The sequence below is a fragment of the Hyperolius riggenbachi genome, chromosome 2 (genome assembly GCF_040937935.1).
Source record: "Hyperolius riggenbachi isolate aHypRig1 chromosome 2, aHypRig1.pri, whole genome shotgun sequence".
Taxonomy (NCBI): Eukaryota; Metazoa; Chordata; class Amphibia; order Anura; family Hyperoliidae; genus Hyperolius; species Hyperolius riggenbachi.
In genome coordinates, this window is record NC_090647.1 from 457,888,230 (window position 1) to 457,914,216 (window position 25,987).

At 43.7% G+C, this 25,987-nt stretch overlaps 2 protein-coding genes across 2 annotated transcripts in view; one reads left to right on the top strand and one right to left on the bottom strand.

Moving 5' to 3' along the window:
- LOC137546999 (tricarboxylate transport protein, mitochondrial-like) overlaps nt 1-25,987 on the top strand; it is a 70,340-nt gene that overhangs the window by 18,034 nt on the left and 26,319 nt on the right. The window lies entirely within an intron of this gene.
- The window catches only part of LOC137547000 (uncharacterized), a 12,257-nt gene continuing 6,303 nt past the window's right edge, over nt 20,034-25,987 (bottom strand). The window contains exons 3-4 of the mRNA XM_068270101.1: nt 23,674-23,925; nt 20,034-21,034 (exon numbers count right to left, since the gene is read on the bottom strand). Coding sequence (XP_068126202.1) covers nt 23,732-23,925 — 194 coding nt within the window. The 3' untranslated portion in view covers nt 20,034-21,034; nt 23,674-23,731. The remainder of the gene's footprint in view (nt 21,035-23,673; nt 23,926-25,987) is intronic.

Genomic DNA, 25,987 nt, shown 5'->3' on the forward strand with positions numbered 1-25,987 from the left:
TTATACTTCAGACTAGTTCCAGGGTGTTGATGATCAAGGACCTCACATCCAAGATTAGGGACTTGTGTTATCATTCTGTTATACCTCAGACTAGTTCCAGGGTGTTGATGATCACGGAGCTCACACCCAAGCCTAGGCATTGTTTATTATCTATTATGACTTTCTGCTTTCCTGACCACTCTTCTGTTCACTGATTTGGTACTTCGCTATATCTGGTACTCTGTTGCCAAACCCTGCTTGCCTTTGGATTACCAAATCAGCCTTCTGTCTTTGTACTGTGTATGTCCGTGTGTTGCCGACCTGGCTTGTCCGACCTTGAGAGCTATCTCCCCAGTTAAGAGAGAGTTCACAGACCAGTCAGTGACATCCTCTATTGGTGTCACTCTCGCTCTGGTCCTTCCCTCTCCCAGTCTGACTCCTCCCTGCGGGAGAGTCTCAGGCTGCTGGAAGGTACTTACTCTAGCAGTATTCCTTACTGCCTTGTACCTGTCTTCCTGGTATTGTTCTCAAAGTATTACTGTTGCACCAAACACTGATATCTCTCAGGTGTCCAGAGGTTAGTAATATATCTGATTATCGGTGATACTGCAGATCATCAATAATCAGGTATATATCTGTATTTTGGTGATACTGCAGATCACCAATAATCAGATCCTCTCTGTGTTACACCGATCGTTACACTAACATATATCATGACATTTAGCCTGTTTAATTCAAGTTGTAATCTGATCTTTTCCCTGTGTCACATGACTGCCACGGCAGATGAGCTTATTTGAAAGTACAGGCTGTTAAAGTGTAACTGCCGGGCATGAAAACAAAAATCAATTCTTTATTTTTATCTGGTTAACAAGTAATAAGGATGCTAACCAGGCAATCCAAAAGTTTAAATCACTATTACTTTTTTTTTTGTTGATAAATGATCATTCCCCAGTTTACCTGACTCTTATTTGGTACGCAAAAAGGAAGTTGCAGGGCATGCTGGGTTGTCCTTTTTTGCTTCTCTATTTCCCCTCAGACTTAACTAATGCAGCCTGATTGGCTGAATCCTCTTTCCATCCTGTTTTCCCCTCCCACACCTCTGTTCCTCTCCGATTGGCCAGTATTTCTCATGCTGAGACAATGCACTTTCTATAGTGAAGGGCGGGCAAATCAGGCAGAGAAGAGTAGGGCAGGAAATGACATCAGGATTGGCTTCAAAATAGCCACATTTAAAATAGGAAATGCTAAGAAGGGTTTTTTCTTTTTTTTTTTTTTTTTACTGTAGAGAAAGAACTAAAATCAAAACGTGGACAGTGCAATTCACATGTTATGTAAGTAGAGCAAGTATTTATCTACTTATACGTGTTTTTTATTCTGAGATAGTATGGCTGACAGCTCCTCTCTAACAATATGTCTGTTTCCATGAATCAGGAAGTAGAAACGGTACAGATATTTTTTTTTTTTTTTAGGATTTGTATCAGCTGTAACAAAGAAGTATACTATTATGCTGTTTCTACCTCCTATTTTGATAAATGACAACAAAGTGTTTATTGTTTAAAGGTTATTATGATGTTGTGTATATTTTAGAGCAGAGAGCATGTTCCGTGTTCAGGTCCGCTTTAATCACGACTTATCCCAACAATTTATCCATATTATATATATTTTTTTGCCACCAATTAGGATTTCTTTGGGTGGTACAGTATACTAAGAATTATTTTATTCTAAATGCATTTTAATGGGTAAATTTGGGCGCCCGGAGGCACCCTATTAGCGGCAAGAGGGGACATTCTTTTCCCCCGCACAGGTTTGTGGGGAAAAAATGGCTTGCAGATAACTATATTGCGGCATTGCATAGCAGGCACTCTGCGGAAAAAATGTCTCCTCTTGCCACTAATCGGACACCCAAATTTACATTCATACCTGCATATTGTGGAAGGTGTGTGTGTTTGTGTGTGGGGGGGTTAGGTTTTGGCACCATGGGGGGAGGGGTTTGTGTTAGGTTAGGCACCACTGGGGTGGGTTGAGTTAGGCACCACCAGGGGGCAGGTTAGAGTTTGGCATGGGGGGAAGGGGTGTTAGGGTTAGGCACCAACGGGGGGGGGGGGGGGGGGGGGTCTTAGTGTTAGGCACCGCCAGGGGGGATTTTAGGGTTAGGCACCATGGAGAGGGGTGGTTTGGGTGTCTTAGAATTAGGGGAGGGTCTTGTGTGAGAGTAGGGTTAGGTTTAGCAATAGTAAAATATCGGTACATAATACCCTTATTCAACTATAGAGATTTTGAAGTAGAGTATCGCTAATTTTAGAGGGATTTTACTACCGGCAAACCCGGCGCCCTTTTTCCCGTACGCCTTTTTTCATGTATGCGATCTGCTGTGTGCTGGGGGTACTTGAGATGATGATAGTCACAATAGGGGGTACTCGATAAACACAGCCTTTCATAAAGTAGTACCTGTAATAATGTTGAGAAACACTGTTGTACAGTATGCAAAAAAACTAATTAAGGACTGAAGAAGGGAATGTCTTGAGTTCTTAGTCTTTTTACATAGTGATGTGTCCACCATCTAGTGGACATTTTATGCGTATTACAGCTCAAGTTACCTCTAGCTGGTTGTCGCCTGTTAAAGCTAGCTTGACAATGAACAGAGAGAGGGATATGGAGGCTGTTTATTTATTTTTGAACAATGTTAATTGCTTGGCTATTTTGCTGATATTTCTAGATTCAGTAATGTCTGAATCTCACACTTAAAATCAAGGCTCTGGAGTCTGTACAAAAATCATTTGACTCCAATTCTGACTCCTCAGTTCATGAAACCTCCGACTCTAGGTACCCAAAATGTAAGTTAGTATGTCTGCAAAAAAAAAAGCTCTAAAATAGCACCAGGCCAGACTATGTCATTAGTAAATTATCAAAACTTTATTGAGACAATAGCTATCCATAATAACAACTAATCTTAAAATATGTAATTTGTTATATTCATTTGATTTGGTTAGAATTTTTTGTATGGATTCCAGTTGTCTTCCCTTAAATTCACGTCTGGGTGATTAACATTGTCTTTTGATAATTTACCAAACACATGGTCAGGCCTGGTGCTGATTAGAGCTAGATTTTTTTTTTTCTTGTAGGGGTGGTCAAACTTAGAGCACTTGTTTTTATGTTTATTCTGGGTCGGCGTCTTAAAGTTTTAATAGACGCAGAGGGTCAGGGGAACAGCCAGGTAGTTGACATTGTTTAAAATTAAATGCATTTGGCAGTCTCCTTATCTCATTCACCACAAAGTCTCTTTAAAGAGGAACTCCAGTGAAAATAATGTAATAAAAAAGTGCTTCATTTTTACAATAATTATGTGAAAATGATTTAGTCAGTGTTTTTCCCATTGTAAAAGCTTTCCTCTCCCTGATTTACATTCTGACATCACATTTATCACATGGTGACATTTTTACTGCTGGAAGGTGATGTCACTGGAAGGAGATGCTGCTTGCTTTTTTGGCAGTTGGAAACAGCTGTAAACAGCTATTTCCCACAATGCAACGAGGTTCACAGACAGGAAACTGCCAGGACCATGGTCCTCACAGTTTCCTATGGGAGAGGTTTCACCACAATATCAGCCATACAGAGCCCCCTGATGATCCATTTTTTGAAAAGGAAAAGATTTCGCATGTAAAAGGGGGTATCAGCTATTGATTGGGATAAAGTTCAATTCTTGGTCACGGTTTCTCTTTAAAGATATTCTATCAAACTTTTACTTTTTCTGTAAGCACTATAAATCAATTTGCCAACAACAGTAAGGATGAGCACAGCATATATTTTTGCTGTGCAGAGTGTCTTTGTCTTTATCTAACTACTGTCGGCTGTCACCTGAGAAAACTGACGGGGAATTGGGGCAGTCCATTATACAAGAGGGGAGCCTCTTGCTGAGTACAGCTGTGGTTCATTCTTTTCTGATGGTCCCCACACAGCAGAGCGAGTTATTCAGCATGTGATCCTTATTATAAAGTTACTGTGAGGAGACCTCTCTCGTTGCTAGTCTGGAGACTCTGCTGAGCTGCCGCTGCGTTGCTACACAAAGGTAAACATATGAGCTGGAGGAGGGCACGTCATTGCTTTGAAGAGAGCCGTAGAGTAAGATTTATTATCATAATAAATCTTCCTCTACAGCTCCTCTTCAGAGCAATGACACGCCTTCCTCCAGCTCATATGTTTACCTTTGTGTAGCAACGCAGCGGCAGCTCAGCAGAGTCTCCAGACTAGCAGCAGAGGTCTCCTCACAGTAACTTTATAATAAGGATCACATGCTGTATAACTCGCTCTGCTGTGTGGGGACCATCAGAATAGAATAAACCACAGCTGTACTCAGCAAGAGGCTCCCCTCTTGTATAATGGACTGCCCCAATTCCCCGTCGCCGTCAGTTTTCTCAGGGGAAAGCCGACAGTAGTTAGATAAAGACAAAGACACTCTGCACAGCAAAAATATATGCTGTGCTCATTCTTACTGTTGTTGGCAGATTGACTGAAGTGCTTACAGAAAAAGTAAAAGTTTGATAGAATTCCTTTAAGGATGCTTAGGTCTCTCCCTCAGTGTTTGAGAACAAGGTATGTTTGGTTCCAAGACTCTATCCAGTATAATAGCACTCTTGTGCTTGTCCAGCATTACAGACTTTGGCCTCTGTACATCATTACCACTGATCGCTATTGGTTCTAACCCACTGACTGCTGCCTTTCTACCAAATGTCTTTCTGACTACTCGGTGTCCATCCTCTTTCAAAACACACTCCTCTACCTGCTGATTTTTGTAACATGCACCTGGTCCTGATGCTGTCAGCTGACTGCTTCATTATGCCACCCCGGGTGGTATGGAGGGTTCATATATCTTGCTTGATCTGTGACTGTTAGCAGTGGGGTCCCACAGGGGTCTGTATTGGGTCCAGTGCTCTTCAATTTATTTATTAATGACTTAGTAGATTTAGTAGTGAGCAATGTTGCTATTTTTGCAGATGATACAAAATTGTGCAGAATCATCAACTCTCAGGAAGATAGGGACTTATTGCAACAGGATTTTGATAGGATGGCTATGTGGGCACATAAATGGCAGATGAAATTCAATGTTAAAAAATGTAAAGTCATGCATTTTGGTCGTACCAATGGTCTAGCACCATACAAAATAAATGGGACACAGTTGGGGACATCAAACTTGGAGAAGGACTTAGGAGTATTCATCGACAACAAGTTAAATAATTGCACTCAATGCCAAGCCGCTGCAGCTAAAGCTAACAATTTTGGGATGCATTAAAAGGGAAATAAAAACTCGAGATGCTAGCATAATAATGCCCCTGTTTAACTCTCTAGTAAGGCCACATCTGGAAAATGGAATTCAGTTCTGGGCACCACATTACAGGAAATATATTGCAGTTTTAGAGCAGGTGCAGAGACGAGCAACAAAATTGATACGTGGGATGGAAGGTCTCACTTATCAATAAAGGTTAGATAAACTGGGTTTATTTAGTCTAGAGAAAAGACGCCTTAGAGGGGATCTAATTAACATGTATAAATACATTAGAGGGCAATATAATACCTTGGCGGATGAGCTTTTTGTCCCTAGGCCTTCTCAAAGGACTAGAGGACATAATCTACGCATGGAGGAAAAACGTTTTAGCCATTTATTTAGGAAAGGGTTCTTTATGGCCCATACTCACGGGCTACAATTGTCGCCGCAACACGTGAGCAGGGCTGTGGAGTCGGTCCAAAAATCCACCGACTCCGACTCCTCAGTTTAGGATTCCACCGACTCCACGACTCCGACTCCTCTAATTTGCATATTACAATTTTGTTGATTAAAAGTATGTAACATGTAATTCGTCTCTTAACTGCCAACGCTTAGGAATTTTACAAGACAACTGAAGTGAGAAGGATATGTAGACTACTATATTTATTCCCTTTAGACTAAAACTAGTCCTTGGTAAGAGTACTTGTAAAAGGTACAAACCGGAACAAAGAACATCTATCAGGCCCTAGGCAATGTAAGTGTGGGTACATGTAAGAATGATGTGCAGGTACTCTGCAGGGGAATGAGGAGATTCTTCCTCTATTACACATTCTTCATGCACAATCTGTACATGGATCAGGCCCTAGGCAATGTAAGTGTGGGTACATGTAAGAGTGGTGTGCAGGTACTCTGCAGGGGAATGAGGAGATTGTAAACAGACAACACCTCTGTGTTCAATGTGCACAACATTCTCAGTGGATTCCCTGCAGCTCTGTGGGGAGTGCATATGTAGAGTATAGTACTACTGTGTAACAAAGTAAACCTGAGACAGATGAAATTAAAGTTTTATACATACCTGGGGCTTCCTCCAGCCGCCTTCAGGATAATCAGTCCCTCGTTGTCCTCCTCCACCACCTGGATCTTCTGCTATGAGTCCAGGTACTTGAGCCAGTCAGGCGTAGTGCGCATGCACACACTCCGCCGCCAGGAGCATACTACACCTGTGCAGCATTATTGCGCAGGTGCAGAATGTTCCTGGCTGTGGTAGCGGCATGTGGCCGGACAGCGCTGACTGGCTGAATTACCAGGACTCATAGCAGAAGATCCGGGTGGTGGAAGACAGTGAGGGACTTATTAGCCTGAAGAAGGCTGGAGGAAGCCCCAGGTATGTATAAAACTTTACTTTTCATCCGTCTCAGTTTCCCTTTAATTTGTAGTCACCAAACCAAATTTTAATAACATATCAAATTATTTGATTTCTTCAGCAAAGGGAGTGCATACATTTGCATAAATCAGCATCAATGCAGAATTATTTCCATCTCATTGACCATCTCTATTAGTGACATGGCTACACATCAGGCTTTATACTTACAGCATAGATGTTATTTAGTATATATGAGATTCCGGTGTACACATCATATATACAGTCACAATCAGATATGTATATCTGACCTTAAAAATACGGGGACTGCTTTATTGAAGCAGCACAAGTAACTAATTTTGATTGGTTTATTTCGTTTTTGTGGACTGAGCACAGCTATTACTGTATATATAGTGTATTTATACATTATTTTTAATGACTTTTATCTGAGAAATAGAACATTTTATCATATTTTCTATTTTAATTACAGTTACAAATTCATTAGGAGTCTGAGTCGGAGTCGGTGTATTTTTTCCTGACTCCGACTCCAGGCACCAAAAATTGCCCGACTCCACGACTCCGACTCCACGACTCCGACTCCACAGCCCTGCACGTGAGTACGCGGACTAGCGACAGCAACCTCCATTGAGGTATACGGAGCTTCCGGCGGGGGGAGGAGGAACGTCGGCAACAGCTTCCGTCGCACCGCTGGTCCCTCTTCCGCGTGTGTACACTGTGTACGCTCTCTTCAGGCTGGTTGCAGTTGAGTTGATACCCGATAACAACATTTGTAAGAGAATAAGAATGGCACCAGCGCTGGCTATATACAGTACTGTACGAATCAGCAGTATGGGGAAAATGAGGAATAATATGAACGTAAACAAAAGATGCAGCGTTACCACTTCCACTTTGCAATTACCAATAAAAGTATTGGCACAATCCTCCCAGGGGATTGTATGCACTCCCAGTTATCTCTTCCCTTGTTAGCAATGAAGCTCCTGGTAGCGTATGGAGCGCAGTACAGGCTACTTTCACTTGTAGTGCAGTTCAGAGTGGGCCTACTAGCTGCAAAACTAAGGAGAGTGGAGAGGAGAGTGCTAAGTTTCGCCTGCAGAGGTATTAGAGCCACTTGCATTAAAGATGCAAGTGGCTTATCATGATTGGTTGCATTTTGAAGAAAGGCTTCATGATTGGCTCAAGTGTGAACAGAAAGTTTTGCAGAACATGTGTTGCAAGTCTCGCCCACGGAGGTATTGGAGCCACTCACAGCTAGTGACTGCCTCTATTCAGCGACGGCTGCAATTTTTAAGGAGCCCTGGATACTGTACTAGCAATTTGTCCAGCCTGACTGTGCAGTTCTAAGGTATACTTCAAGGACCTCTGTCGTGAAAATCTTAAAATGTAAAATACATGTTAACATATACAAATAAGAAGTAGATCTCTTCTGATGTTAAATGAGCCATACATTACTTTTCTCCTTTGTTGCTGTCACTTACAGTAATGGCCCATACTCACGGGCAGCAAAAGTGGCCTGTCGCCAGCACACGTGAGCGTGTGGGCGACAGGCCGGCGACAGCTCCTCGCCAGGTCCCTCCGCGTACACACTCGGAAGAGAGACCAGCGGTGCGACGGAAGCTGTCGCCGACGTTCCTCCTCCCCCCGCCGGGAGCTCCGTATACCTCAATGGAGGTTGCTGTCGCTAGTCCGCGTACTCACGCGGACTAGCGACAGCTGCGGCAGCGACTGTCGCCAGGCGATTGAAACTTTCAATCGCCTGGCGACATCAGCGACGGGCGACAGTTCGGGGTGCGCGCCCTTGCGACGGCGCATACTCACGGGCGACAATTGTAGCCCGTGAGTATGGGCCATTAGTACTAGAAATCTGACATTACCGAAAGATTTTGGACTAGCCCATCTTCTCATAGGGGATTGCTAGGGTTTTCTTTATATTTAAAAGCACTTAATGAATGGCAGTTCAGTGTTCTCCCCAGGATTTTTTTTCCAGCCACGTGGCATGAAAAAGTAGCTGGGTGGGGTGTGACGGGGAATGCAGGACCAGTGCAACTCTGCTCACAGCTTAGGAGGAGGAAACGAGCCGATATACCGGCTAGGTACACACAATGCAATTTTCTGACAGATTTACTGTCAGATCGACTATTTCCAACATGTCTGATTTGATTTCCAATCAATTTTCCATAGGATTGAATGAAAAATCAATTGGAAATCAGATGGGACATGCTGGAAATAATCGATCTGGCAGTAAATCTGCCAGTGTGTACCAACCATTAGGGACACGACGGCAGCGATTAGATTGTAAGATCCTCTGTGGATAGTTGGTGTCATCAAGCAGAGATTAGATGGTAAGATCCTCTGTGGATAGTTAGTGACATCACGGCAGGTATTAGATGGTAAGATCCTCTGTGGCTAGTTAGTGACATCACAGCAGGGATTAGATGGTAAGATCCTCTGTGGATAGTTAGTGGCATCACGACAGAGATTAGACTGTAAAATCCTTCCTGGATAGTAAGTACCATGAACAAGTGGGCAGCACAGTGGCGTAGTGGTTAGCTCTCTCGCCTTGCAGCGCTGGGTCCCTGGTTCGAATCCCAGCCAGGGCACTATCTGCAAAGAGTTTGTATGTTTTCTCTCCGTGTCTGCGTGGGTTTCCTCCGGGCACTCCGGTTTCCTCCCACATTCCAAAAACATACGGATAAGTTAATTGGCTCCCCCTAAAATTGGCCCTAGACTACAGTACTTACACTACATAATATAGACATATGTCAATGGTAGGGATTAGATTGTGAGCTCCTTTGAGGGACAGTTAGTGACAAGATATATATGTACACTGTACAGCGCTGCGTAATATGTCGGCGCTATATAAATACTAAAATAAAAAAAAAAAAAATAATAATAATAATGAAGGCATGAATTAGATTGTAAACTCTTCTGTGGATAGATAGTGACATGAAGGCAGGAATTAGATTGTACTCTCACCTGAGGATAGTTAGTAACATGATGGCAGGGGTAATTTAATTATCATAAATGATAATAGGTATTGATCCAAAATAGGCAGCAAAAAACTGGATTAATTAAAATAAAAAAATACACACAGCCACCACCTACATTATCTCAGATGTTCACCTGCACATTGCAATCAGGCTATCTAATGCTGGGCATACACGTTTCGTTTTCTACCGTGTAATCGAGGCGCTGGCTCCATTCCGGCACGTCCCTGCGGGCGCCCGGATCGATTCCCGCTCGTCCCCGCGGGCGCTTCCTTATCTTCCGCTCGTTTCTTCTTTTGTCCTGCCCGCCGGTATCGAGCGCGGAATCGATCCGGCGGGGTATCGGACACGTCGGAAATTATCAATCGAGCCATCAGCGGCTCAATTACACGGTAGAAAAGGTGCCGTGTATGCCCAGCATTACAAAGCCTTGTGACAGGACAAGCAGGGTCCCCTCTGTTTACAGCTGGCCAGTGTCCTGTCTGGGAGACTCTGAGTTTGTGCAATCCACACACCCCGGGTCATCTTGAGGAGTGATTAGGGGGAGGCGGGGAGGGGTGTGAATACACACTGCCAGCGCAGTCGCTCAGTAAATGAAAAGAAATTCCTAACATTCCAGCCAGGCAGACTTCACATTAAAGTGGATCTGAGATTAACTTTTACACATTGAATAATTGGATTCCTTTCCAATTGTTTATAGGGCATTCCTCAAGCCAAATACTTTTTCGTTTTAATACTGTAATTCCCTATAAACTATAAGCCACACCCACAGGTTTTCAGAGAGCCAAGGCACTTTCAGACAGTAGCAAGGGCTCATGGGAGCTCAGTCTGGGCAGGAGGAGGGGGAGGTATTACTAGCCAGAGATTTCAGAGGAAGAAGGGAGGAAGAGGGGGGATTAGGTTTTTTTTTTTTTTTTTTTTTTTTTTTTTTTTTTTTTTGCTCAAGATGCAGATAAACCTGCCTCTGTGTAATGTTTACAAACAACATAGCGGCTGTCGTATCACAAGAAGAAAGAATCATATTCTATTAAAACGGTTTGTAGCTAGATTTGTTGTGTAAACTATCTAAACTTTAGATAAGATATATAGACAAGTTACTTGTTATAGTTAGTTTGTAATCTCGGATCCGAGACCTGTATTTGTAGCTGCTGCTTCTCTCTGCCTGGCTGTTCCGTGCGCGGTACCCCGGCTCTCTCCATTAACTATCATTTGCCACCAGCTGCCTCCATGTGTGTCACAACACAGCACTGGATAAGCCACTCCCTGAGCCAGGCTATTGGATGGCGGGGCACCTCTGGTTTGCTTGTGAGCGCAGCGATTGGCTGCACCATTACACAAGCCTGTTTTCAAAATAAGGAAGCCTGGCAGCTCTACAAGTTGCACTGAAGCCTGGAGAAAGAATGCTGGCCAGAATCCGGGATAGGCAAGGCCCGCCAGCCTGCCCGCGGCCACCCACTGCTGCTAGCCTGCCTATCTGCATACTTATGTAGGCTACAGATGGAGGTAGAGAGGGGAGGCAGAGGACTGATTAGGAGGGGGAGAAAGTGTGCGGTGCAGACTGCAGCTGTCGGCATGATGTAGGATAGTGTGGTCGTACTGCCTCTGCCTACACTGCACACACTTTACTACCCCTCAGCCGCCCCTATTCTGCGAGAGCCGGGTGTTAATTGCTTGCAGGCAATGGAGCGCTCCTGCCTGACGTCTATTTAGGCTGTTTTTTATTCTAGCTAGGTGGTCCAATGACAACAGGCGGGCGGGGTTTAAAAACAGCCAGGCGGCCCGACCCACCTTATCGGCCCTGGGGAGAACACTGGCAGTTGCTCCGTCCAACTGCCAAAAAAGTGTACGGTGAGCAGATAGGCTGTTCAGCATCATTGTATAAATCTTTTTCAGGAAATGTCTTTATAAATAAAGGCCATGCTGAGAATCCCCCATGAAGAGATGGACTAACCCAAAACCTGTCGGTAATGTCAGATTTCTACTACTTACTGTAAGTGACAGCAACATAGGAGAAAAAGTCATTTATGGCTCATTTTACTCAGGAAGAAATGTACTTCTTATTTGTATGTGTTTTAAATTTTAAGATTTTCGCGACAGTTCCTTTTTAACCTTGTAGTCCACCAAATGTGCAAGTGCTTGTACTGTGCCTCCAACGGGAGGACAGAAAAAAAAACACTGAGATACACTAATGCTTAAAACTTAGACTGTCCCAACATATTGTCTGTTTAAAGGAAACCCGAAGTGACATGTGACATGAGATAGACATGTGTATGTACAGTGCCAAGCACACAAATAACTATACTGTGTTCCCTTTTTCTTTCTCTGCCTGAAAGAGTTAAATATCAGGTATGTAAGTGGCTGACTCTGTCCTGACAGGAAGTGACTACAGTGTGACCCTCACTCATAAGAAATTCCCCTTTTTATCTCTTTCTTGATCTCAGAAGCCATTTTCTGCTAGGAAAGTGTTTTATAGTTGGAATTCTTATCAGTGAGGGTCACACTGTAGTCACTACCTGTCTGAGTCAGGACTGAGTCAGCCACTTACATACCTGATATTTAACTCTTTCAGGCAGAGAAAGAAAAAAGGAACACAGTATAGTTATTTCTGTGCTAGGTACTGTACATACACATGTCTATCTCATCATATCACATGTCACTTCGGGTATCCTTGAAGATTCACTGGAACCCCGTATCAGCTGGGTTCTGGTGTATAGCTCTGCTTCCTTGCAGAAAATGGCCCTGGCCTTCTCTATATCAGATATAGAAAAGGCAGAGGCCTTTTTCTGCAAGGTAGCAGGGCTACATGCTGGAATCTGGCTGATATGGAGCTCGGGTGAATCTTATACAGATGACATGCTGGGGTATTCACGTTGGCAATGACAGGCTGAGATGGCCAACAGGGTAGAGTTGTCAGCTTCCTTGCCAGGAGCTTTTTGTTCCCAAAAGCAGATGCTATCTTAACCAGTTAACGGCAATCCAACTTATTAAAATGTCCTGTTTGAGCCTGTTAACAGCAACAATACATTTTAATAAGTCTCTCAGCTTTTTTTAATCTATATTTTATGAGGGTATATTACTATTACTTTATTACATAGGGGCTTGTAATTTTAGACCAGACTAAAAAAAAAAACAAAAAACTGAAAAATAACATCTATATTTCCAAATAATATATTGTTGCCATACATTGTGACGGACATCATTTAAATGGTTTAATAATCGGGACAATTGAGCAAATAAAAGGTGTGGGTTTTATCCACAGGAGAACGTTTTATTTTAAAACTATAATGGCCGAAAACTGAGAAATAATAATTTTTGTTCCAATTTTTTTCTTTTTTTTTCCCTGATAAAATGCATTTAGAATAAAAAAATACTTAGCAAAATGTACTATCCACAGAAAGCCTAATTGGTGGCAAAAAAACAAGGTATAGATAATTTTGTTGTGATAAGTAGTAATAAAGTTATTAGTGAATAAAAGGGAGGAGCACTGACAGGTGAAAATTGCTCTGGTCCGTTAGGGTAAAAACCCCTTGGGGTGAACTGGTTAATATAGCTTTAAAATTCCTAAGATTTGGCAGCAAAGAAATGCCTTTTGTGTTACATACTTTCAATCAACAAGTTTGGTATATGCAAATTAGAGGAGTTGGAGTCGAGAAGTCTGAGTCGGTGGAATCAGAAACTGAGGAGTTGGATGATTTTTGTACCGACTCCACAGAGACTACAGAGTTTCCCAGTTATATTCAGGAGATTGTTCAAGAGGCTTCATCTATGATCTACATCTCCACAGGACCTAGGTACTTTATACAAATCAAGACGAGCATTAACTAGAGTCCTAAACATTACCTGTAAATAACAAGTAGCTGTTGGCAATTTTATTCAGTTGATGCTTCCACTGGATGAGTTAGTATCTATATTTATCCAGTCCAGTTCTGCTAGATTATGTAGTGCTGTCAGTCCGTCCAACAGTGGGAACCTGATTGCTTGATGTAGATCAGAATGTTGCTGTTACGACACTGTCCAATCAGGATGTGGATCATAAAGTACACCTTAGGCCTCTTGCACACTGCAAGCAATTCAGATTCAGATTCCGCTTTTTAATCTGTGTTTACTTCCGATTCAGATTTGCAGTTTGCTCCTTGCACACTGCAAATCTGAATCAGAGGTAAAAACTGATTAAAAAGCGGAATCTGAATCTGAATTGCTTGCAGTGTGCAAGAGGCCTTAAGTGTCATAAAAATACTAAGATACTTTCCTCAACAGTGGTAACCGGCTAGGTTGTCCAGAGGCTTCTCAGATCCTCTTACAATCCAGCATTTCAGCAACCGCATTTCAGCAACAGGCCCCTCCCTCTAAACCATTTGGTTTGAGGATGCACTTTTCCACTGCCAGGAGTGTGGCCCGAAAGAAACTTATTTCAATGGCTTTAGTCAAATAAGTTTATAGTATTTCAGGAAATAGTTTGAAAAGACCTATATATTGGATTAAAATTTTACACTTAGAATTTTTTAAAGAATATCTGACCCGAGGCAAAGATACCTAAGGTAAGCACAGAGGTATGTTCATGTTGGATCCACATACCTCAGTGTCCTCGTTCTTCTCTTCGTTCCCCCTGGTCCTCCAGAATCAATCCTTGAAAATTTTGAGTTTTGGCTTAAAGGGAACTTGAAGCGAATAAAATTATTTAAAATAAACACGACGTAGCTGCAAATGAATATTATATACTAAACTCGCCATCAGTTCCTCTCAGTCTCACCATTTTCTTCTTACAGTAATCCCTTCCAGTTCTGACAATATTTTGTCAAAACTGAAATACCAGTTGCTGTCAGTTATATATCAGCAGCTGTCAGTTACAACTGAATGTGCAAGGTAATGTCCATGTTTCCCTATGGCTCAAGTGGGTGATATTAGTTTAACAGTGTGCTGACCAGGAAGCTGTTATGGGGTAATGGCCATTTTTAAAATGGAGGACTGAGAATTCCATTGATCACAGTGGACAAATGGGACGCAGGAGAGGAGAAAGAAATTGAGGAGTACACTACATGGGAGGAAAGTATGACCTGTGTATGGTCATTTTGACTTTTTATTTTCAGTTCAGGTTCTCTTTTTAAGTCATATTTAGACAGGAAGAGCCAGGCTAGGTGCAATGTTCCCTCCTATCTCCCTTCTCTTAAAGTGCGTGCACACCTTTGACTACTGTCACCCGTCAGGGATCGGGACCCAATCCCCTTGAGTGATCTCACTGGGCCGGCCAGTACAGCTGTGTAGCTGACGAAGCGTACTGTTACTATGCTGGGGAGGGAGGATGGAGCGGTGCATATGTCACTCCTCTTGCCCACCCCATTCACTCCCTTTAAGAGGAGGAAATTAAAATATGACAGGAGGGAACTTTGTGGCAAGCCTCCCCCTTCCTTTCTGAAAATGTGCCTTTACTTTGGGTTAGGTATCCTTCAAAGTGTACCTGAGATGGAAAAGAAGAGAAACGGGCTTCCTCAGCCCCCTCTGGCCTGATCACTCGGCCACCTCCTCATTCATTCGTCGGCCCCAGTAAGTAAGTTGTGCAGTCAGTCTGGCTGTGTGTGCTCCCCCGTCGTGCTCCCGCTGCTGGGAGCATTTTGCGCCTGCGCAGAACTCAACCAGCGACTGGAGCGCGATGGGGGCGAGCGTGTGGCCAGGCCGCACATGCGCAGCTGACCCCAGACTGGCGGACTTACTGGAGCCAATCAGGCTAAAGGGGGCTGAAGGAAGCCCCAGGTATGTATACATTTTCTCTCCTTCCCTTATCTCAGGTTTACTTTAAGAATATGAATAATTCCAGCTGACTTCATCTCTAAATTGCCTGGCTTCCTTTTTAAGGGTTACAAAACATCTCAGGTCCGTGAACCTTGTTTTTTCTGACTCGCTCAATTTCTGGCTGAACAGTTTTGACGTCAACTGAATATGTATTCTTTGTGTCATATATCTGAAGGCTGTCACTGAATTTCATGGATAACGAGCACAGTGCATGATACATAATTCATTTACTGAAGTCACTATTCATTATTCCTGACGCAGCCATAAAAATGCGGCTGTAATTTATTATCCAAATGGCTGTTCCTTCCCATAGCTTCTCTACCCGCTGATGAATATTGATAGGAACATCCTTGTTTAAACGTAGCAAGTTGAATTCTGAAGGCAATCCTCTTGATTAATGTGTTACCTTTGGGAATGTAGTTTACAAATAGAAAAATACCTTCTGAAGCTGTGCATCTCTGCAACTGTCCACCTATTCATATGGACTTAAAGCGGATCCGAGATGAAAAACTAACTATAACAAGAAACTTGTCTATATATCTTATCTAAAGTTGAGATAGTTTACACAGCAAATCTAGCTGAAAACAGCTTTAATAAAATATGATTATTTCATCCTGTGATACAATGACAGCAGCCATGTTGTTTGTAAACATTACAGAGAGGCAGGCTTATCTGTATCTTGAGCAAAAAACCTAATCCCCCCCCCCCCTCCTCCTCCTCCCTCCTCGCCTCTGAAATCTCTAGCTAGTAATACCTCCCCCTCCTCCTGCCCAGACTGAGCTCCCATGAGCCCTTGCTACTGTCTGAAAGTGCCTTGGCTCTCTGAAAACCTGTGGGAGTGGCTTGTTTAGTTTATAGGGAATTAGAGTATTAAAACAAAAAAGTATTTGGCTTGAGGAATGCCCTATAAACAATAGGAAAGGAACACAATTATGCAATGAGTAAAAGTTCATCTCGGTTCCACTTTAAAGAGGAATTGTAACCGAGGATTTAACTTCATCCCAGTCAGTAGCTGATACCTTCTTCCCACAAGAAATCTTTACCTTACCTCAACTGGATCATGAAGGGCTCTGTATGGCTAATATTGTGGTGAAGCCCCTCCCACAGTGTAATGTCAGCACCTAAGTACTGACATCACACTGTGGGAGCCTTGCTGCATTGTGGGAAATAACGGCTGTTTCCAACGGCCAAAAAAAACCAGCATCATCTTCCACAGAGATCACCTGCCAGCAGTAAAAATGGCGCCATGTAATACATTTCAGAATGTAAATCAGGGAGAGGAAAGATTTTACAATGGGCAAAAACTAATAAATCATTGATAAATAATTATTGTAAAAATTAAGCACCTTTTCATTACGTTATTTTCACTGCAGTTCCTCTTTAAAGTGGATTTATACTGAGACAGTATGAAAATTGCCATTGCTGACCTTGCTTTGGTGAATGCTGCTTCCCTGGTGGTGTACTTGTCCCTTACATTTAATACTTCACAGTTCCCACCATCGGCATTATTGGGGCACAAAGCTTTTCTGGTGAATTATCTCACCTTACTTATTAACTCACAATTTTCTCTCCTTAACTGACCTAAAGAGGAACTCCAGTGAAAATAATGTAATAAAAAAGTGCTTCATTTTTACAATAATTACAGTATGTATAAATGATTTAGTCAGTGTTTGCCCATTGTAAAAGCTTTTAAATCCCTGATTTGTATTCTGACATTTATTACATGGTGACATTTTACTGCTGGCAAGTGATGTAGCTGCTGTATGCTGTTTTGGCAGTTGGAGACAGCTGTAAACAGCTATTTCCCACAAGGCAACAAGGTTCACAGACAGGAAACTGCCAGAAGTACCACGGTCCTCAGAGCTTCTTGTGGGAGGGGTTTCACCACAATATCAGCCATACAGCGCCCATACAACGCCCCCTGATGGTCTGTTTGTGAAAAGGAATAGATTTCTCATGTAAAAGGGGGTATCAGCTACTGACTGGGATTAAGTTCAATTCTTGGTCGGAGTTTCTCTTTAACTTATCTCTCCTTATCTGTTTCTCATGCATAATCTCTCCGTATGGTTATAGGCGCGTACACATGCCATACTGTAGCAAACGACCAGCGGGAGGGTCTGATGGACCCGTCCGCTACAGTATGGCGTGTGTACGCGCCTTAAAGACGCCAGACTTTTTCGAACTACAGGTCGTCAGGCCCGCCCGCGGAGCGGTCGTTCTGATGACAGTTGCACGTGAGTACAAGCTGTCGTCAGACTGATAAGGCTGGTTTTGACTGATCCGCTCGGCAAAAAAATAACTGTTTAGTGTGATATTTAAAGAGGAACTCCAGTGAATATAATTAATAAAGAAAAGTTATTAATTTTTTACAATAATTATGTATAAATGATTTAGTCAGTGTTTGCCCTTTGTAAAATCCTTCCTCTCCCTGATTTACATTCTGACATTTATCACATGGTGAGATTTTTACTACTGCCAGGTAATGTCTGTGGAAAGAGATGCTGCTTGCTTTTTGGCAATTGTAAACAGCTGTTATTTCCCACAATGCAACAAGGCTCCACAGTGTGGTAATGCAGCGGCGGGGATGCGACGCAATAGCGGGCGCATGAAGAGCAACGGGGTGAAACAGATACTCACTTGCCGGGGATCCTGCATGTGTATCACTTTTTCCTCCTTCCTGTTCTTGCGTTCCAGCTCCCTGTAACCGCATCCCCCTGGCAAGTGTGATTATCTGTTAACCCAGTGCCACTCTGTCCCCCCACCTGGCTTTCTATACTTTGGGCACCTATCCTGGCTAACTATTATTGCCTACACATATTCCTGGTTATTTAGACTGTAGCCACCTATTACTGGCTACACCTATCCCTAGCTACCTATGCTGCAGCCTCCTAATACTGACTGCACCTTTCCTGGCTAACTATTACTGGCTGAACCTTTCCTGGGAACCTATTAGTGGCTGTACCTATCCTAGCTACCAATACTGCAGCCACCTATTGCTGGTAACACCTATTGCTGGCTACACTTATTCATGGCTACCTATACTGCGGCCACCTATTGCTGGTTACACCTATTCCTAGCTACTTATCCTGGGTGCACCAATACCTAACTAGCTATACTGGAGGCACCTTTAACTGGCTACCATACAGGGGAGGTGAGGGGGTGGAGCTCTGTAAAAACAGTGCCAGAGATTTGGGCGCAACCGGCTATAGTGGTGGTCAGTGAGTAATTTGGGCGCCATCAAGACAGAGCACAAATTACTGTAGAAACACTGTAATTCGGCTGCCAGCAATAGCTAGAAGCCGAATTACAGCTTTCGCCACTATCCATGGCGATATGGATAGTATTTATTGCCACCAGGACCTTTGCAGGAGCAGGGTGAGCAGTTTTACAGCTTTACCCTGCACCCAAATCTCCCAGGCTTAATCATATGTATGCTGAGGGACTGGGGCACATCTGGCTACCATACTGGTGTGGGGGGTGGGTGTGCACATTTATTTAACGTAAGGGGCGGCCTAGGTCCAAATAATTGAGTTATACCATAATACCGTGGGTTTTTTTTGTGTGTTTTTTTTTACAACATACCGTGGAAATTCATACTGTTGCAACCCTACGTGGTTACAGGTGCCCAATCATGTGAACGTCATTTAGCAACGCACGCTGATAACTACGGTCATGGTGGATCAGATATTTCGGATTAGATCTCCGACGACTCAATGCAAAGTACTGTGATCGCTTGACTTCCTGTTCACGCTTATCGTGTCATGTCGTGAGCAGGAAGAGGAATTGCTGAATACTCCTCGTAGCAGGACCCGTCAGGTGATGAGTATGCAGCTTAAGACCTTGAGAACCTCTGCCAGGAGAAATTTGCGTCTACACCTATAAAACACACACACACTCACACACACACTTTGCAGTAGGTAGTGTCCCATATACACTGGGCAGTGTATATATAGAAGACTCCTGTATATACAGGGGAGCGTCCTGTAGTGGTGTACAGTGTGTAGGCTGAGGATGAAAATGGTGGTGGTGCCGCTCTCTGGAAGCCACTGGATAGTGGTGCAAGTATCTGTATAGACAAGGGGTGGGGGGGGGGAATGGGAGGAGAAAGAGGAGAGCGCCTTCAGAAGGGTAGCAGTTGTCCCTGGCAAGCCTGCCGGGGAATGATCTCACCTATAGGACTGACTGACTAGCCCATATGGGTCTGTCAGCGGTCTAGCGTTGTCCCTCTCTATGCCGGGGACGCAGGCAGCAGTGGTGCTTTCAAACGGGGTCGGTCACATCAGCTGATCTCCATAGATGGCCGCTCACTGGGTCTTGCTGGATGCAGTGCCTGGAGGCTGTGTTTGCAAGTTTGTTAGCTGCACTCTGAACTCCCACAATGGGCTAGTCAGTCAGTCCTAAAGGTGAGATCATTCCCCGGCAGGCTTGCCAGGGACAACTGCGACCCTTCTGAGTGCGTTCTCCTCTTGTCTACACACACACACACTTTTCAAAATAATCACATTTTATTGAAACATATAATATACATCAGTAAACAAATGGGGCACTCGCACTTCCCTGTTCATCTGTTTGGATGTCCTCAACGTTGTGCCGCTCTGATCTCTCGGGCGACAGTAGAGGGTTGTTGCTAGCCTGGTGCAAGTTTTTTTTTTTTTTTTTTTTTTTCCTTTTAATGCTTGAAGATGGGGGGAATCTATTACGTTCTAGTCTGTGTGAGTTTTTTTTGAGATGTTACCAATCCTGGGAAACTTTTTTAAATATCTATTATATGATCTGACTTTGATGGACTGCTTGCTTCTGGACACCTTGGTTGAACCATTCTTTTTAGATGCTAAAGATAAGCCAGAAGAATTCCCTGCTGAAGAGGTGCTAATTGCTGGCTGAGGATGGGAAATCTTAAATGGTGTATGGAGTACGGAAGTGGCACTCGGTTCTGACATGGTGGCACTTGCAGACATAGCCATCTTAAGCTTCTCTGCACTTTTCTCTGTTCTTTCGGCTTTGGTCATCTTCTTGTTTTCATTTCCCTCCACTGGATTGAGTTCATGCTTGCTTACCTGAGCAGTTGCCGAAGAAATGTTGCTTGCTGGCTGAGGATGAAAAATCTTGAATGGTGTATGGAGTACAGTAGTGGCATTTGGTGCTGACATGGTGGCACTTGCAGATGTAGCCATATTTAGCTCCTCAGCACTGTTCTTTGTCCTCTCAGCTTTAGTCATCTTCTTGTTTTCATTTCCATCCACTGGATTGAGTTCACCTTTAATTACTTGTGCAGTTGCTGGCCGATGGAAAATCTTGAATGGTGCATGGAGTACAGTAGTGGCATTTGGTACTGACATGGTGGCACCTACAGACATAGCCATCATTAGCTTCTCTGTGCTTTCCTCTGTTCTCTCAGCTTCAGTCATCTTTCTTTCACCGCCCTCCACTGGATTGAGTTCATCTTCAATTACTTGTGCAGTTGCTGGTTCCTCTGCACTTTTCTCTGTTCCTTCAGCTTCAGTCGTCCTCTTGTTTTCATTTTCCTCCACTGGATTGAGTTCATCTCGACCTATTTGTGTAATTGACCTGCCATATAGTCTGTCTTCTTCCATTAACTTGACTGCATCTTTAAAGTTCTTCCTTAGCTTGCAGTATTTAATTCTGTTTAGATAAAGAAGAGAAGTTGTTTAACTATCTTAAAGAGACACTTAAAGAGAACCCGAGGTGGTTTGAAGAATATTATCTGCATACAGAGGCTGGATCTGCCTATACAGCCCAGCCTCTGTGCTATCCCAAACCCCCCTAAGGTCCCCATTGCCACTCTGCAATCCCTCATAAATCACAGCCACGCTGCTGACAAACAGCTTGTCAGAGCTGGCTGTGTTAATCTCTATAGTGTCAGTCTGCTGCTCTCCCCGCCTCCTGCAGAACTCCAGTCCCCGCCTGCATCCCTTCCCTCCCTGCTGATTGGAGGGAAGGACGGGGGCAGGGACCAGAGCTATGCAGGAGGCGGGGGAGCAGCTGAGACTGACACTACAGATGTAAACACAGCCTCACAGCACGGCTGTGATTTATGAGGGATTGCAGAGTGCAGGGGACCTTAGTGGGGTTTGGGATAGCAACAGAGGCTGGGCTGTTATAGGAAGATCCAGCCTCTGTATGCAGATAACATTCTTTAAACACACCTCGGGTTCTCTTTAAGCCAGAAAAAAAATGAGTTTTTACTCACCTGGGTCTTCTACAGCCCCTCTGCAGCAGTCCTGTGCCTCGCAGCCATTTACTAATCCTCTGGTCCCCCGCTGCCAGCTAGTTTCGTTTTTGCCAACAGGCCCATCAGGACTGGCCACGCGTAGCTTTTTCCGCATTCCCGACTGTAATTAGCGCTATTGCGGGCCGAACTTGTACAAAAATACGTTGCCGCATTACGAACGAAAGATATGCAGCAACGCGTATTTTTGTACGCGTTGCGGCTCGCAATATCGCTAATTGCAGTTGGGGAATGCGGAAAAAGCTACGCGTGGCCGGTCCTGATGGGCCTGTTGGCAAAATCGAAACTAGCTGGCAGCGGGGGACCAGAGGATTAGTAAGTGGCAGCGAGGGCACAGGACTGCTGGTAGAAGCCCAGGTGAGTAAAACTTTTTTTTTTTTTTTTTTTTTCCTGACTTAAATTAAGGTTCACTTTAATGAGAACCAGAAAAAAACTCATAGCACTGACCTTTCTGCTTAGTAAGCAGTCACTGATTAAATTGTCCTCCAGGTTCTGTATGGGCAGTGAGTTGGCATGCAGAATAATTCTACAGTTCAGCTGAGCACTGAGAACTAGGCCTCAATCTTTTGAATGAATATAGAAGAGTAATTAAGCAGCTCAGAAGACCCAAACCACCAGTAAAGTATAGGGGGCTAAAAGACCGAAAAGCCCTCCTACTAAAAAGCAATGCTTTGTGTGATTTGCTTTATCAAAACATAAGGTACTTGCAATATTTCAGGTTTAAGTGAATATCAGTGGTTACCCACAATGCACCTCTACTGTATATGAAAATAATCTCTTTATGCCCTTGTAGCCAGGCTTGCATCCAGAATCCCTGGTGTATAGCACGCCTAAACTTTACATTTGAGGCCCGGTTCACATTAGCGTTTCCTGTCCGGATTTTCCTGATCTGATCCGGACCGTATACTGTACAAACGGAACGTACGTTCCGCATAGCAATGCAAAGTCTATGCGGACGTTCACACTTGTCCGTTCCGTACAGTACAGAGCCGGACCGGATCCGGACTCTTTTTCCAACATGCGCTATTTTTTGGGTCCGGATCTCCGGCCAACGCACCCGGCCCGGAGCCGGACCTGAGCCTGACAGCACCATCCGGAACACAGAAACCAATGGGAAATGGAAGCAACAGAACACCACTGCCTACAAAAACCTGACGTTCTACCCCACTTCCTATGCGTATCCAAGCAGCCATTTCGGATGGGGACACATGGGCCAAGCATGTCTGGAGTGGAGCAGCAGTGACAGACGTGCTGGAGCTGTTTGGCAGAATGTCGGAGGTGGAGGTGAGGCCTACAGCGGAGGAACCTGATTCTACAGGTGCACCAGGTGCACCTTCTGCTGACCCCAACATTTTTTAAATTTAAATTTCACTATTTTTTTGCCCACGGATCCGGATGGCAGCCTGATGCATGCCTGATACAAACGACCGGAGTACGGTGCTGATCAGGATCAGGTCCTGATCCGATCAGGATCCGATCAGGATCCGGTCCGTTTACTTGCCAAAACGCAAGTGTGAACGGGGCCTTACAGAGCCACATCAACCCCACATATCAATTCCTGCCATGTACTGAGGAGGACCAAAAGTCTGAAACGGGCTTTCTACATGTGGGGTTGATATGGCATTGTGAAAAACTTAAAGCTATAGGCATGCTATACACCAAGGGTTCTGGATGCAAACCTGGCTACCAGGGCATAAAAAGATAATTTGCATATTCAGTAACCACAGATATTCACTTAAAGCTGAATTATTGCAAATGCCTTCGATTTTAAGGAGGCAAATCACACCAAGCAATGAATACAGAATAAATGCTGGTCGGCCTGTAATGCCTGCCCACCAATATACACACTAAAAGCAAATTTTAGGATGTGGGAACTATACTGAATGTGGGTATTAAATCCAATATTGTATAGGAGAGGACACCTACCCTGTAATTGAGAGATGAAATGCACATTCTACTTGGATTCTAAAGTATTTTAGGTGGAAAGTTCAGCTGCTACTGTAATGGAGGTTGTGGAAACTGATTGATTTACCCAAAGAGGCATCCTGTCAGAGATCCTAGTATCAACACGAGAGAAATGACTCCTCCTGCTATCTCCAAATATAGAAGGCCTCCATTGTTCTTGAGGTCCTGTAGAATTGTGCCATACCACATGATCTCGGATCGATGTTCTCATCTCTCTCGTGATTTGGTCCTCTGGCTTTTATCATTGTTTTTTGGCCGTTTCCTTCTGGTTCACGGTCCTCCTTGAGGTGGTCTGTGGCAGAAGTTATAGAAGGCGATTCTGTGTGGAAAACATTGCATACAAAGGTTGGTTTAAGAGAACTGTAATGACATAATGAATAAAATTGCTTATTTTTTTACAATATTAATTTATACCTTTAGTCAGAGTTTTTTCATTGCAAATCAGGAGAGGAAAGATTTCACAATCTGAAATTTGTGGTGGTGACATCTTAAGTTCTGCCAGGTGATCTGAATGGAATGTTCGTTACTGAGGTACGTTTCCAATTGTGCGTTGCGTTTGACGTGAAAATCGCGACAACGAATCCGCATGCGGGTGCGGATTTGTTTGCGTTTCCATGCGGATTTTCACGCGTAATTGCTCGCGGTTTGCGCTATGCGATATTAACCATGTCAATGCCGGCAAGCATTGACATGGGTTTTCACGTGGAAATGCTGGGAAAACCGCAAGACATGCTTGCGGTTTTCCTATTACATCACATTAGCGGCGATTTGTGTGCGGCATGCGAATTCTGACGGCTCTGCCGTGCAGATTTTTTCTGCACAGCAGACCGCACAGAATTCCTGACAAGTGGAAACAGCCCCATCTACTTGTATTGGTTATGCAAATTTGCATGCAGAACGTTGAAAACTGCTGACTTTACCGAGCACTTAGGAAAGTGCCAATTCATAAAAGCAGTTACCGCATGAAAAGCTACAATTACTGAGCAGTGAGGTAAATTACCGACTTGAGTGGGAAATATGTCAGTAAATGTCAATCATAAAAGTTAGAACATGCGTTTACAAGCCGTAAAATTACCGGCTGCTCTGGACTGGTGATAGGAGAGTAATAGGAGAGCGGTAACACTGTGAAAGCCACAAGCAGATGGGGATAAGCTGTGACTGACAGGAGCAGAGCCAATAGAAACAGCTCTTGTCTGCTTCAGGTCCTGCTGATCCAATGCTGATAGGAAGCCCAGGCTTCCTGGGTGGAACAAAAGTTTCTACCCCCCATGTAGTGAGCAGAGAGAAAGGAACAAATACAATTTCCCTTGCAGCCCTTCAGTAGTGTTTAACCTCTTCAGTTCCTGATAGATGCTTTCTCTATACTAGCTGCTTATCTTCACAGCAGGGCATGTGCGACGTCTCCTAAAAGTTCATTTAAGCTATGGCAATTAAATAAAATGTTAAGAGAGACTAATAGACAGATTCAGAACAGATTCAGGGCAAGGAGAGGCAGTAAAACTAAACATGCACATCTAAACTGAAGCTGGGATGCCTCTTTTATTGTAATGCTGTCTCTTTGGCTGTGCAAAAGAACAGCCAAATGTAACAAATCCTGTATCAACTCAGCCAGCTACATCCTCATGTTACTTATAGCTGGGCTTCGGGAAAATACCGCAATTTCTACCGCACCTGTGAAAACTGTTTATGAATTAGCACACAGAAGTCTAAAATACAGAATGCGGTATTTTCCCTCCCAGATTTTTGTACCACAAAGCCTTTTATGAATCGAGGCCAATGTAATGAGGTTCACAGACAGCAAACTGTCAGGACCTTCGTCATGACATCACACACTGTGGGAGGGGTTTCACCACAATATCAGCCGTACAGACCCCCTTGATGATTCAGTATTTTTTTAGCTGGTGCTCCACCTGGCTAATTTTGGGGAGCACCCGGCTGTCATCAGCTCACCTCCTCATTCTCCTATCCTGTAAGCAGAGTTGCACCAGCCCTGCATTCCCCCATTGTGCCCCACCTGGCCACTTTTTCATGCCACCCGGCTGGGAAAAGTTTCTGGGGAGAACATTGTGATCTATTAGAGGAACGGTAAAGATTCCTCTTGGGAAAGGGAGTATCAGCTACTGATTGGGATAAGGTTTAATCCTGGATTAACCACTGATGGACCACGGGCTTAAACCCCCTATTGACCAGGCCATGTTTAACAAATTAAGCCACTGCAGCTTTTTAAGGGCTCTCTGCAGAACCATACAATTCAGCACACAAGTGATTCCCCCCTTTCTACCCACCAACAGAGCTCTCTGTTGGTGGGCTCTGATCCCTGCTGGGATGTTTATTTATTTTTATACAAATATTTATTATATTTTTAAATAAATGATGCCTTT